General features: G+C 40.6%; 1 protein-coding gene across 1 annotated transcript in view; it reads right to left on the bottom strand.

Annotated features, from left to right (window-relative positions):
* EIF2B3 (eukaryotic translation initiation factor 2B subunit gamma) overlaps positions 1–14044 on the bottom strand; it is a 103855-nt gene that overhangs the window by 50476 nt on the left and 39335 nt on the right. Inside the window, exon 6 of the mRNA XM_074876193.1 lies at positions 1388–1477. Coding sequence (XP_074732294.1) covers positions 1388–1477 — 90 coding nt within the window. The remainder of the gene's footprint in view (positions 1–1387; positions 1478–14044) is intronic.

Here is a 14044-nt window from a genome sequence, read left to right as displayed (position 1 = left end):
GCCTCATTGTGTCACGCACTGTGGCATGTCTGACAAAGACTGTCCTTGTCCCACAGACCTAATGATCTAAATTCAAAACAGCATGAAATACCAGGGAATAAGAACCGAATGTGTGAAATGCCTAATATTCCAGAAATGTCTAATCCCAGCAAAACTGGATGGCATTTTGTATTATGACAAAAGAAAGCCGTAAACACCGCTTCATGCTACCACAGGAAATACAAGAAGCCCAAACTGTCACAGACTTTCTAAAATACACTGAATAAACAGCTTATTCCAGATTTAAATCATCTGCTGCTCCTGAAGCTTTCTCACCTTTCAGACATGTTCCCATACACAAATGGGAACTAAAATGACTTGTACAATGCCCCCATATGCCAGTCACAGCATCAGACAAGCTTTATTCTTACAGATGGCAAGAAATTGCCCTGAGGGTTAACAGAGATTTTCCACTTTTTTAACTCACTCACAGAATCTTATTCTGGAAGAGCTTCTTCAGTCATGTATCCAAATGCATCACCAGATTTGTACATGGTCAAGACTACCACAAAGCCCCCACCCCCCAACATTTTTTCACATGTCAGTTTATGTGCTAAGGAAAAGCACTATGAACACAACACTTAGCCCCTTTAGCTTTCATCTTACTTAAAAGGGGAGAAAAACTCCTGAGAACTCAGTGAGCATTCAATATATGCAATGGGCATGAGAGCGCTACAAAAAGTCTAGGAACAGGACATCGTTCCAAAACTGAACTACTTACTGTGAGGGGGGTTGTTCATTTGTTTGTTTTTTAAAGATAAACAGGGTTTTTTTGGTCTGTTTCATGAAATATTACAGCTAAGATCCTTCTCCACTTCCATAAATGGATGTTTTTCTTATTCTCAGTGGGTGGTCTTAAGAGTTTTGACAGAGGAACATCACAAGCTAAAAACATAGGATGCTGCAGAGATAGCCCACCTGCAGCGGTGGTGGATGTGAAGGGGGAGAGAAAAGGTGATTGCAAAGGCCAAAACAGACTGTGGTGGGGGAAATCAAAGGTCAGAAATGTATTCACAGCCCTAACAATGGGGGAGTCCTGGTGAAATGAGCAGCCAAAAAGCACAGATATATTAGGAAAACAAGGGATGCAGAAAAGAAGCAAAAATTTTTAGCTTTCACTTATGCTGTTGTTATTGTTTTTTTTAAAAAAAGTTCTGAATAATAAACTCAGCCATAAGGCTTGGCATTCCTTTTAGTGTAGTTAAGGCATTGTGCAAACTGGTTTCTTTTACATTTCTATTTTGTGCTAGTCAATTTAAAGAAACAAATCTTCCTTTAAAAGCTCTGGTACGAACCATATGTCAATGCAAACACCTGCTACTACCCTGTGTATTGCTTGGTTTCTTACCTGTTTTCTACAAGAAAGTCTACCACATATTTCTTCAGACAATAGAGATGGGCATCCATCAGCCCTGTTCTGATGTGCATTCTGGGGTGCCTGGAAAAGAAAAAAAAAGGAAAAACATGGAGTTTTGCATGGCCATTTACAAGAGCTTGACTCTGCAAGTAAGTCAGTGGATACTGAAAAGTGTGCAAAGGCAGATCTGTTCCTTTCCACCTACTGCTGGATTAACGGAGGAGAACGGTGCAGACTGCCATTATTGGACTGTGTCTATAAACTTACACCTGCTGGCCCTGGGCTGATTTGCTGCAAAAGAAAACACCTCCTCCAAGGAGTCATTACTCCTGCTACATCTTCTTATGTAAGTGGAAATTGCACATTACTGGGCAGGAAGCCAAAGTAATGGGCCCAGAGTGCTAAAAGTTACAGTGGGTAATGTCAGGGTACAATAATTCAAAGCTTCTGGCTAAGTGCCTGCCTTAATATGCAAGGCTGTGCATGTTCTGCTAGCAAACACAACACTACTACTGTATTTTTTCCAACACTTCCTGGAGGGGAATAGGGAAAGGAGATGGGGTCTGCTCACCTTTCCTACACTACACATTACAAATGACTGCCACAGCTCAATTACAAAGTGTTTGCCTATCCAGCCTAGTAAGGTGGAAGAGATCAGTAAAACTCCCGCTCATCATTAGCCAAACAACGGCAAACAGGAAAGTCTTTGCTTTCAGACCAGCACCAGGTTAGTATTTCAGAAACTGGGAAATCTCCAATAGCATCCATATTTTAAGAGCAAAGTTATAAACCATAAAGACTCATTGATTCCTTCTCTTTTTGCATTCTCTGCTCTTAGACAGTGGAAACCCTTTTTAGAACCTGTCTGAAAGCAGCTAGGTATTTTATGCCAATGTTACTTTCCCTTCCACACACCTGTGCCCTCATTTGAGAGTGTTCTGGCTGTCTGAACACTCATCACTACTTCTCAGGATTAAAAAGCCACAAGAACATTTAGCTTGCAAATTAAAAAAGACAAAGCACAACAACAGTCAGGGACTACGCTGGGTTGTTCAAGAGATCTATAACTGCACTCAGAATCCAGAGGCTATTAAGGAGAGAAATTTCAATCCACACCTGAAATCGTCTCTGTTTTCATTTTTTCTCCTTTGATGCCTGGATTTCATAATGAAATTTGAATGAAGATAACTTATCAGTATATTCCATCCAACTTTTATTCACTTATTCCAGAACACACTAAAGTCAGATGTTTGTGATCGTGATCACTTTCATTACTTAGTTATCTCAGCAGAGGGATCTCTCACAACTTGGGCATGCATATCCATCTATCTATCTATCTCTCTCTCTCTGTGTAATAAATTAATACTAGCACACCGAATATTTAGTAACACCAAAGCAACTGAGAATGTCAGGTGTTCTAGTAAGCCGTTTTTCAGTTTATTTCATTGATTTCATTTAATTAAATCATTGAGCTACCAAAGACTTAAAATTTTATAATTTAGGTGGCATTTCACAAGCACAACGTTCAATTCAAGCGAAGCATATTATTAACTACAACGAAATTCTTTAAGTCCCACTTGCAAAGGAAAGCTCCTATAAACAGTAGTACAACACTTTGCAGTAAACTACGTGGTACTAAAAAATGATATATGCACTTTCAGTACATTAGTTCATTAACAAAACATGAGCTCACCTAGCAATGCTTCAGTACTGATGTTATCAGTGGCCCAGATGTTGCTGTGGAAGTCAGCCCAAATAGCAATGTTCCTTATGCAAAGAGGATAGGGAATCCACTAATTTTAATGAGGTCTTGCAGTTGGAAGTCAGCAGACTCCCTCCTGCTCTGCATCCTGAGGATTGTTTCCATATTTTATGTATTTATGAGGAGAATTTTCATATCTTCTCTGAGAAAAAGGGCTCCCTTGTATTTATATAATGAATATAATAGTATATTGAAATGGCTGAGAGAGACAAACAGAAAGAAATGGAACAGGGAGGAAAGCTGGGAAAATGAACAGACCAATGGAACAAGGCAAGAAACATGTTAAAAAAAAAAAAAGAGAGAAATGGATGCAACATGGGAAGGAGAGAGAAAATAGGAGAAAAAAGCCCCAATTCTTAACTTGAAGATGACAAACAGGACACAGTTTCTTTAGCGCCAGAATGCCAGGTTCTTCTCGCCCTATTCAAGATCCATCACAACCCCCCTGAAACACAAAGCAGGGGAAGGCTGCAAGGGACAGACATCAGGCAGAAGAGTGTAAAACAGGAACTCCTCGATAAATGCCGGTTCTGTTGCCAGTGTCTGCACGGCTTTCACACATAGTCTCCCCACCTGCAAACTGGAATAACACTATTTAGCTACACCGCAGGACACTGAGGATTTGCAGGCTGAAGTTTGCAGGCTGAAGTTTGTATCTGCATGCAAGTATTGTACCAAGTTTCTCTGTAGCTAAGCAACTTTATAACAAAGTTATACAAAATCAGTGCAAGTGGACAGACAGTAGCACAGTGCTGTCCTAGCTGCAGCTCCATCACACACAAAAAAAACCCCACAAAAACCATCCAGACAACAAGATGTACTGAAACGCCACTCTGAGCTTTCAATGTAGAATATACTAACAATAACGGAACATCATGCTGGACAAGAGGGAGGTCCCACAATGAAAATCCTCTGAAATACAGACCACCTAAGTGATTTGCAACAGAATAGTCCCATAGATTAATATTATAATCACAGCTTCAAAGGTCAAACAGGCAAGTTTGGGCACATGCATAAACAAAGCTGGGATTTCTGTAAACCAGACTCAAGGAGAGAACAGCCACACTAAACCAGACTGATAAGAGCACTCTATCATAACAAGCCACTAAAGATGATGCTAATTTTCATTGACTAGTGCTTAAACCAGTTTATCTTCAGGTAAAAGCAAGGGAGCCAAATAATCTAACTGATAACAGCAAACTCCATCACCATTTCAAATGAGCATCTGGTTACTAATATCGAAAGCCACACTCCCTTCTCATGCTTCTGATCTCCCACTCCATCAGCTAATCTTTACAACATATGAAAAATGAGCCCTTCGCAAGGAACAGCTGATACAGAGAGAATCGAATAACAAACAATGCATGTGCCAAGAGCTGACGCACCTAGACTTATCGCTCTGAGGGAGATAATACAGAAGGCTTTTAATTATATCATCAAAGCAAGAGAGAAGGTACGAGGAGGGGCTGGCTGCAGATGGTTAAGTGTTAATGAATGCCGGGTTGGGTGGTTTATCAAAAGAAAAAGACTGGATATATCTCTGAGAGGGTCACCGTTGAGATGAAAGTTGTAACAGCCATTGTTGGAGCTCTTTAATGAGCGAGGAATGTCAAATGTGAACCCTTTAAGAATCATACCAATTACTAAATGAACTTTGGTTCAATCTAGCAAATGTAATCAAGCACAAGTCATTAAAATACATGGTAAAACTCCTATTGGTGCCGCCACTATAGTGTCTATTATTGTCTGTGCTCCCATGCAAAGGGAGGGGGCTGCTCCCAGTTGTAAGCTCTGTGTGTTATGTTAAGTGATGGCAGATTTTAGCCCTAATGATGCAGCATGGAGGGCTCCCAGGCAGAACGTCGACAATGCAGAGGCTCGGAGAGATCTGTGGAGAAGTCAGGGAAAGATCAGCAATTAAAAGAGCAATTTCAAAGAACGCAATTTAATGTGTAAAATTAGCTTTTATTAGCACATAATTCCACAAAATCCTGATTCGGGATGAGAGTGCATAAAGGTCTGCAAGAGTCCTTAGAAAGGTCTGTGCCTGTAATTCCTGACACGCCATTGTGAAATAATAAGCAGTACTAACAGGATTGATGCATGCTTCGTACATGGCATTGCTTTGAAAGTGGAGCCGGGAGCTTTTCTCTCCCTGATAACCTCTCTCAGGATTTCCTCCCTCAGGGAAATCAACCACTGATAGAGCAAACTTCCCTTGTTTAAAGGCAAAAAGATGGACAATTGTTTCAACTGTAAACTAATTAAGAGAGATTACCACCAAGAGCTGGAGGTTCAAACCAGCCCTGCACTCCCACTGACAGTGTGATAATGCCAGGCTGGGGTCAAAATCATAAATCTGAAGGGAGCACACACAATGCTTAAAGCCAAAAAGCCTCTCTACTAAGCATGGGATATTGCCACATTAACCTCACCACCTCACAAATAAACTAGCCGAGAAAGAGAAATCCCATGGCCTCTTTCCCTTTAACTTCATACAGCTGTTGACGGAAAATATGAAGGTCTTTAAATAAGCTCGAGGACCTGAGGCTGTCCGTACTCTAACACTAATCCGAGCAATGACACAATAAAAATCCAATCATACCTGCTATTAACCTGGCTCCTGAACCGATACCTGAATTACATCCACAGTGGGCTTATGGGGTATTAGTTCATCTTCCTCCCCATCACTTCAAAATAAGTAAATAAGTAACAGCACACTAAGTGCAAACTATGCATTCCACACATTTCTTTTCTAATTAATTGCATGTAGCTCACATAGTCCATGTAGCCAAACAGTCTACTGCATTCTTCCTATCCCCCACACTACGTACTGTGTTCTTGCGTAAAGCAGCGTGCCATCCAGTTCAAACACACGCTGCTGACCCCCGACTGCCTGCATGGAGGTGGTGCTCTCACGTTGACACAAAGCCAGGGTACAGATCAACATGAAGAGAAGTTTCCCAGCAAAAGCTGCCAGTCCACCTTTAACGTCTCAAACATTCCTACTTTTAAAGGCAAAAAAAAAAAATCCCTAAATCACATTGCTCATTTACGGGACAGCTCTTGGCTGTAAACTCACTAATAATAAAAGACCACTGTTACGTTGGCTCTTCAGAAATCCCAGACACCTTATGACCTTAGGTTTTTTTATACAGTGCTTTTGCCCAAAAAGATCCCAACGCACTTAGCCAAATGAATGTCCCCTCTGTATCCCCAGCCTCCTTTGCCCACCAGTCAAATGCTGCCACCTCCGGGCTGAACCGCAGCAGCAGTGGAGGCGCAGGCCGGGATCCCCCCCTCGACACCCACCCACCCAACCCCCCCCCGGCTCTACCCGGTGCCCCTCTTCCGCCTGGCTGCGGAGGAGGGAACAGAGTTTAACGAGAGGATCATACTTCGTGGGTGGAACAACTGCTTCAGTTCTGGCTGGGAGGAACACCGCGGTGATGGGAGAGCGCTGGCGTGGAGAGGAAAAGGGCACAGAAATCCATCACCCAAGGTTTCCAGACGGCTACTGCGAGGTGTCTGCAACACGTGCCCTGGGTGACCCCGACCTCCACTTCCCAGCTCAGAGGCACCCCCTCACTGTTCCCCTTCCCCCAGTTTGGTAACAACTTTATTTACAAAGACAGGAGGGCAAGACGTGCTTTGGTCCCTTGAGGACCTGGGCAAGGGACGACAGGCCACGTTCACACCTTAACATCAACTGTCCAGAGGCAGCTCTGGGAACTACCCACCCATCCGTCCTCCTGCATCAGGAATGGGAAGTACTTTCCAAATGAAAATATTTTATTGATCTAGTGACCTATGTTGCTTGAAAGCCTTCTGAATAATAAATATTTTTCATTTAAAACCTTCACCGCGTGCCATTTGTCTTTGTTGTATTATATTATTAATATACCCATGAGACTATAATACAAACTATGAACCTACTTCTGACAAAAACATGCTGAAAACTTTTTGGTAAAGGAACCAACTTTCATTGAAAGCCAAAGATTAAATCATTTTCTCTAGTATAAAGAATATAGGTTAGCAGTCAGAACTCAGGATTAATATTTGCTCAAGGTCAGTAGTGGTTTACATACAATAAGCCGGTGTGACCTCCCATAGAAAGAGTCATTATCTTGGCACCAACACTGTGCTTGAACGTTAACATCTCTCTTGACTTCGAAGGTGAACAGCAAGGGTGCTGTTAGCTGTGCAGCGAACACATCCCATGAACTTACACAAAATGTTTTTCTTTGCCCTGCTTCAGCTTCCCCATGTGAGAGCAAGAACAGCAGCAATTCCTCACCCATCCCAAGTCCAAGGAGCACTCCCTGGGGGGTGCACGGCCCCATCATTGGATGCACGTGCACCCCCCCAGGAGCATGCCAGACACAGCTGCCGGGGAAAGCGTTTCCCTGGGCTTGGTTCTAAGGGTCTTCTCTGCCATACTGAGTGCTAACAGCTGTAAGAAATAACACAGGGGCCAGGATCCCCACAATCCCCCTACCCCTCTTCTCTTTCCCTGTCACTAGAAAAACAGAGTTCATGAAAGTATTTTATACTAGACACTTCCATACTAGATTCAAATTTGCTAGAATACCCCAATTGCTGTGTAGAAACTGGGAAAGCAAAAGAGACACCAAAATGATAATAAGTCCAGAGTTTGGTGTGAACAGAACAGAATACACTGTGAAGGAGGGCGGGGATTGCCAGAGACATTATTAATAGGTTTTACCCTTGAGCTCTGGCAGCTACTTGTTCTGTACACAGAGGAAAAGGATTAATCAAGCCTTGCACGTAAAGGTTCTTTCTATGGTCTGCCAAAATATTTAAAGCGGTATATACAAAGTGTAAGCCTTATTATTATACACATTCAATGTAATCATCTTATGCTACAGTTAAGGCCAGGATGACAATAAAGTAGATTATTGTGCACTATAACCAATTCAATTCTGACACAACAGGACATGGCTTAGTCACTTGGTTCAGATCTGGTATTTGAGCTCATTTTTTTTATGCTGGGCTAAACTGTGATTTAAGAGATTTAATCAAGCTTTGGGAAATGCTTTCTTTGCTAAAAAGAGAGAAAGAACTGAAAGTCTGCACCTGGCAACCCTAATAATTTCCAATTTTCAGCTCATTTTGCTTCCTGCTTTGTGAAAATTCACCTTAGTAAATAATTGTTCCCCAAAATCACCAGGGCTGAAAGGATAGACAACACAAAGAGGAACAAGTTTTAAGCAAACAACTGAAGCTGGAGGATTGTACAGAGGCTACTGAAGAACAGCAGCTCCTGCTGATCCCTCCTACGCCAGTTCCCAAAGGGCTAAGCAGTAGACATATGATATATTTTCTTAAATCAAATAATTACAGTAAATGCATGGGAAACAGTGAAACTGAATACTAGGTCAAAGCTGTAGGTCACTAGCAATATATAGCTTAAACACAGCAAGGGTGCCACAATTTCTTTGTGTCACTGGCCTAGACTCAAAGGCAAACAAAACAGTACTTGGCAGTGTGACTGCCTGATCACAGCTTTGCTCAATAAGATTCCAAAGACCTTCTGCACCTCCCAGGTGAGATGCATTTTATTTAGAATCTATGATCTGCAAAATCTGGGAATTTAAGGTAATGGCATACCTTTGGACTATTAAAACACACAGGCAAAAAGAAATCCTCCCTCCCCCAACCTTAAATTGCAAGTAAAAGCAGAAGCGGAAAAAACAAAGTCAAAATAAGCATTATAAGCATTTCCTTTATATTTTACAGCGCCCAGGAGCAGGACAAACCGAAGCTGTCACACATACCTTTGGGCTTCCCATTGTGAGTAGCCTTCGAGGTACCTCATGAAAATCACTTACTTCTGCACCACCAATTTATTAAAACTAAAAATCCCTCTTTGAGCTACTGTTACTGTGCATAGGCCACTCACTTTCCGTTGCTAGGATCTTCACCTGACAAGCAAATGGACTCTTATGATGGAAGATGCATGTTTGTGAGTCTTTCTTCAGAAGATATTTGCATGCAAAACAGTTACATTTCACAGGACTGGAAAACAACCTTACAAGAGTCTGATAGCAGGTCATCAGCGTTAGAAAGAATGAGAGAAAAGAGAAGAGAACAGTTCATGTGTGTTAGACAAAGCAGCATCTGGCTCCCCCCGACACTTAACAGTCCAGAAAGTGAGAAGACATGAGCTTTGAATCCAAAGATGGGAAAAATTTAAGTGTTATGGTTTAAATTACAAAAACCTACCCAAATCCAGCCCATGTAGGATGCCTTCTGCAGTAAATCTGGCAATGCTCATTTCCTTCATCTACTGTAAGTGAATTATAATTAGCTCCTGCTCCTTGAGGGTCTGCAGCTTCCTCAGCTGATGCTTTGACCAGTGCTTCCTTTTGATTTCCCCCTGGAACCTACCACTTTTGCCTCACTTTTGATTCAAGATAAGTTTTTACAGTTGCATCTATTCGCATCTCAACTCCACTGAAAACTGGACACTTTAGCCTTTGGCAACACAGTAACCATGCTTCACCCTGACAACATCCCAACAACTGCAAGTGTCAAATATTTAATCAGAAAATGAAAACAACTTTATCTCAAGCAAAAATTAACGTGGGCACAGAACTTGGCTCTGCCGCCAGTGTCAGAGGGAGCCTGGCTGTGACTGCTAGGACACAGGTTGCTCCACATCTTGGCAATGCTGAATGGGTAAATAAAAGAAAAATACATTTTAGGGGAAACTACACTAAGGTATCAGCAGTCAGACTTGATGAATCCTGCTTCCCTACAGAAAAACAGAGAGGTTTCCTGACTTGGCTACATTGAATTCATGACTCAGACCATGTATTCAGATACATTCCCAGACACATGATAGCCTGATTTTAGGACATCAACAACCTTAAGCCATGAGATTTCAGGACACAGAGCTGTCAGGGCTTGGGACATCATCAGCATTAGAGTACAGCCCAATTCTGCAGTGAAGAAATACCCAACGTGATAGGAACATCGCACAAGAAATACAGAGATACTCGTGTTCTTTTCTAGTTTAAAATAATCTATACTGTTTATCAGCTAATATTTTGACAGTGTCAAATAAGAACTTCATTAAAACAAAGCCTTAAAATTAGAAAATGCAGCATTCTTTTTGTAGAGTGACAGCAGAATTTAAAACCAAAGAACTGAAGTCAGACTGAAGCCACTTGCAGACATCTCTCGTCTTTTCAACCCAAAAGAACTTTATGATTAATTATTTTAATAGCTAACTGGCATTTTACAAAACACCATTAGAAATACCATGGGATGATGAACGTATCAGGAAAAAAAAAGAGGAAAAAAGACAAGACACAGAAAAATCTATTGTCACCACAAGAAGAGCTTAACATCCACCCAAAGTCCAAAGTTGCATTTTTTAAACAAGTAATTACAGTGGTTACAACCACACTGGATTAGTTCCTGGTTACACCAGATTACTCATGATTTAAAATTTCCAGATTTGTTAACAGCTATAACAGAAGTTGCTGTTTCATACTACTTTAAGCATCCTCCTGAAAGCATTTTAGGTGTAAGCTCAGTTTCTTAAACTGGAGCACCACAGCATTAAGCACAACTGAACAAAAGTATACACTGCACTGATGACAGAGCTGGATTTCCAAAAATCTTTCTCATCTTTCACTCATTACTAGGACCTGAATAACAGCTTAAGGTTGGGCCAGAGGAACTTCAGTCCTTTTGAACAGTGATAATATGGAAATTAGAATACTGCAGAGGACAGAAGAAAATCCTGCCGAATTCAATGCAGTGAGACGGTACTTTGAGCAGTAGATTGACTTCCTTCCTTGGGACAGTTACTGCTACTGCTGACTGAGAAACAGGAGTGCTGTTCTGTACAGCCCAGCATGTGCTAACTCACTCCACAGAGTAGGTGGGAGCTGCCTTTAGAATACGCAGGAGACAGTCACTGTTCATTTAAAAAAACAAAACAAAACCCACATTCTTGAAGAAAAAGCTGGACAGCTAATGAGACACTGCTCATCTGTTTATTTTCACGATTTAAATATTATTTTTTTCATTTTTTTTTTAGCTGCAGCTACAAAGTCTAGTTTTTGGGTGGAATTAGCAAGCATTTTATTGCTGTGATAAGGAGACAGCAGCACACTACTTGTCTGGAGAAAGTGTGGCTTTGGCAATGAAATAGACAGGAGAAATATCAGTAATCTAGACCAGTGGTCTCTAAGAGTGAAAGTTATTAGCAGAGAACCATTTTCACCACTGATCACAAGCTGGTATTGAAAAGTAAGAGAGAAGACAGCAACTGAACCCTCTTCTCTGTTGCTCATGCTACCTGGGGCAGCAAGTTAAACTTCACAGCCTAGAAGCAATAAACTGGCTATGGCAAGTAACAGCATTCAGATACCTCCATAATTTGCTCTTAGAACAGCTCTCTGTACAAAGACCAGGATGGCGACAAATCCAATCCTTTTCCTTTACAAGGCTAAACCCATGGTAGGACAACTTCCTCATCTTGAAACACTCAGCCTAACAGAAAGATAAAAAAAAAAGGTAGTGGATGACCTGAAGATTATCATTTACAGTTTTACGGCAACCTCAAATACTATTAAAACAAAACAACTTCTATTCCCTTCTTGCTTGGAAGAGACTGGGACTATTCCGACTGTGGTTGTGGACTGTTTCAGTATTATCCAACTGCATAAACGAAACTAGTGTCAAAATTAAGTTTTAAATGGCTTGAGGTTTATAGGAATTAAAGAAGGAAAAATTAAATTTGAAACTCTGCTTGTTTACTAGCACTAATTAAATATGCCAGATTTCTGGGCAAGCTTCCTAGCCTGTGGCTACTACGTTACTGGCTTGTAAAACAGTCAACAAGTACATGAGTACAAAGCACAAATACAATAACAGAGATTTCGTGTATAGTCCTGCCCTTAGTTTATAAAGAAAAAATGTATTAGAAACAATCTGTAACTATAAAGACCTGTGCTAACCTTCTAGACTATATTAGTAATATAAAAAAGGGCCAAGTCTACAATGGTTGTTTTTGCAGAGAGCAGTTAAAAAAAAAAAAAAAAATCAGAGAGAGGTAAGAAGCAATAAGCACCAAAATGAACAGGAAGCCTTAAAAGATTACTTCTAAAAATCTCATGCTTCTGGGCTCTGCTCTCAAAATAATTTGCTATTAAAAATAAGAGGGAGCTTTTGCACTTCAACAGAAGTAGGTCTAATTATTCACACCACAGAAGCTGCACTCCTCACAAATAGTAGATTTTATTACTATATTGGAATTCACTAGAAAATAGGTCTGTTCTGAAGAGCTGGAATTTCACATTTAATGGGAGCAAGGGCCATATCCATAATCTTACAGTCCATTTAGACTCTAAGCTTTTTAGACAGGTAGTATATCTTCGCATTCTACATTTTAAAGGAACCAGCACAATGAGCTCATAGTCCACGAGGAAGTTACAAACCGACCAAGAAAGAACAAACTAAAGCCAACCTCAGATTAAAGGAGCTTCTGGAGACTGCTCATCTCAGCACACAGGTGAAATGAAACAGAATAAAATGCAACAGTACCTGCATCATCCCCAGCTAGGTAGGGGCAGGAGAAGGAGAGGCAGTAAGATCCCATGGCCTAAATGCTGTTCTTTGCACATCCTTCTTTCAGGAAAAGCTCCCAATTTACTTTCTGTGACTGAAGCAGCCATTTCTACAAAAGTGGCAAACAACTCTTAATGAAGAAACACTTGAGGACAATTTGCTGCCTTCACAGCTTTAAAATGAACAGCCTTTCACAGTAACTCAAATTAACGTGTGTTCCCACTGTACAGTAGTCTTGCTCAGCTTTAAGGAAACCAGGAATTATGCTTCAATAAAAATTCAGCCACGCAAATATTCTGCTATAAAAAGAGGCATAAACATATAACCCTCCAACTTCCAGAATCACGTACATGAGGCAAAGGGAAACGATATAAAAATAACTAGGTTTTTGTTTACATCTCAGATTTACAAGAGCAATTCCAGAAACTAAGTTCTTCCACAGAGGCATTGGTTTAATTAGCCTGCACAGCACGCTTTATTTGTATTTGGAGCTCTGACGTACATTGATAGAAAAGAAACAACTACACAATGGATACACACAAAATCATTTCCTAAACTTTTTCTGTGCCCAGGTGCAGGTAAATTCTCAAACACACTTTCATGGGTACTTCCTTACATGCAAATGATCCTTTTTAAATATATACAAACTATGTATGTTTTCAATTAAAAATGTGAATGGATCAATTGGATCATATATATTTGCAAGCCAGCCAAAAAATCAAACACAAACTGGGACCCTGAAGCAATTTCTGGAAGTACAAACCATACAGCACAACAATTCTACTTCTGTCAAGAAGAATCACCTCTCCTTTCCCAACGAAGCTAGAAGTGACAGCAGCGCATAAACACATGCTGTCATTCATCAATAACTACATTAATGCGCAATACTCAGAAATCATTAAAAAATGTAACTGATGAGAATCTCAGCTTAGCAAGTAAGCACAAAAAGATCAAGTAACTGCAAAGCACTTGCTTCTTACTTTTTGAAAACAGTTAATCTCAACCTTGGGTCTTACTATTCAATTAGATGACAAAATTAGTTCCTCGGAGACGTGAACACTGGATTCTCTTCAGGACACAAACAGTGGCAGGGAAGGGGACATTTCTGCTTAAGGTAACAAACAAGACTACTAAAAATGGGTTCTCATACACTTTTTTCCCCCCACTGTATTTTGATCCACATTAGTATAGACTTTGTCTGCTTGTCCTTCCTCATGCTAAAATTTAAATGCATCCAGAATTTTGGGAATATTTAACTGTGAGTGTAAATAAGATAATTA

Source organism: Strix uralensis, chromosome 8, assembly GCF_047716275.1.
Source record: "Strix uralensis isolate ZFMK-TIS-50842 chromosome 8, bStrUra1, whole genome shotgun sequence".
In the NCBI taxonomy this organism is placed as follows: domain Eukaryota; kingdom Metazoa; phylum Chordata; class Aves; order Strigiformes; family Strigidae; genus Strix; species Strix uralensis.
Note: the sequence above shows the minus strand (reverse complement) of the source record. Positions and strands in the feature narration are given on the sequence as shown.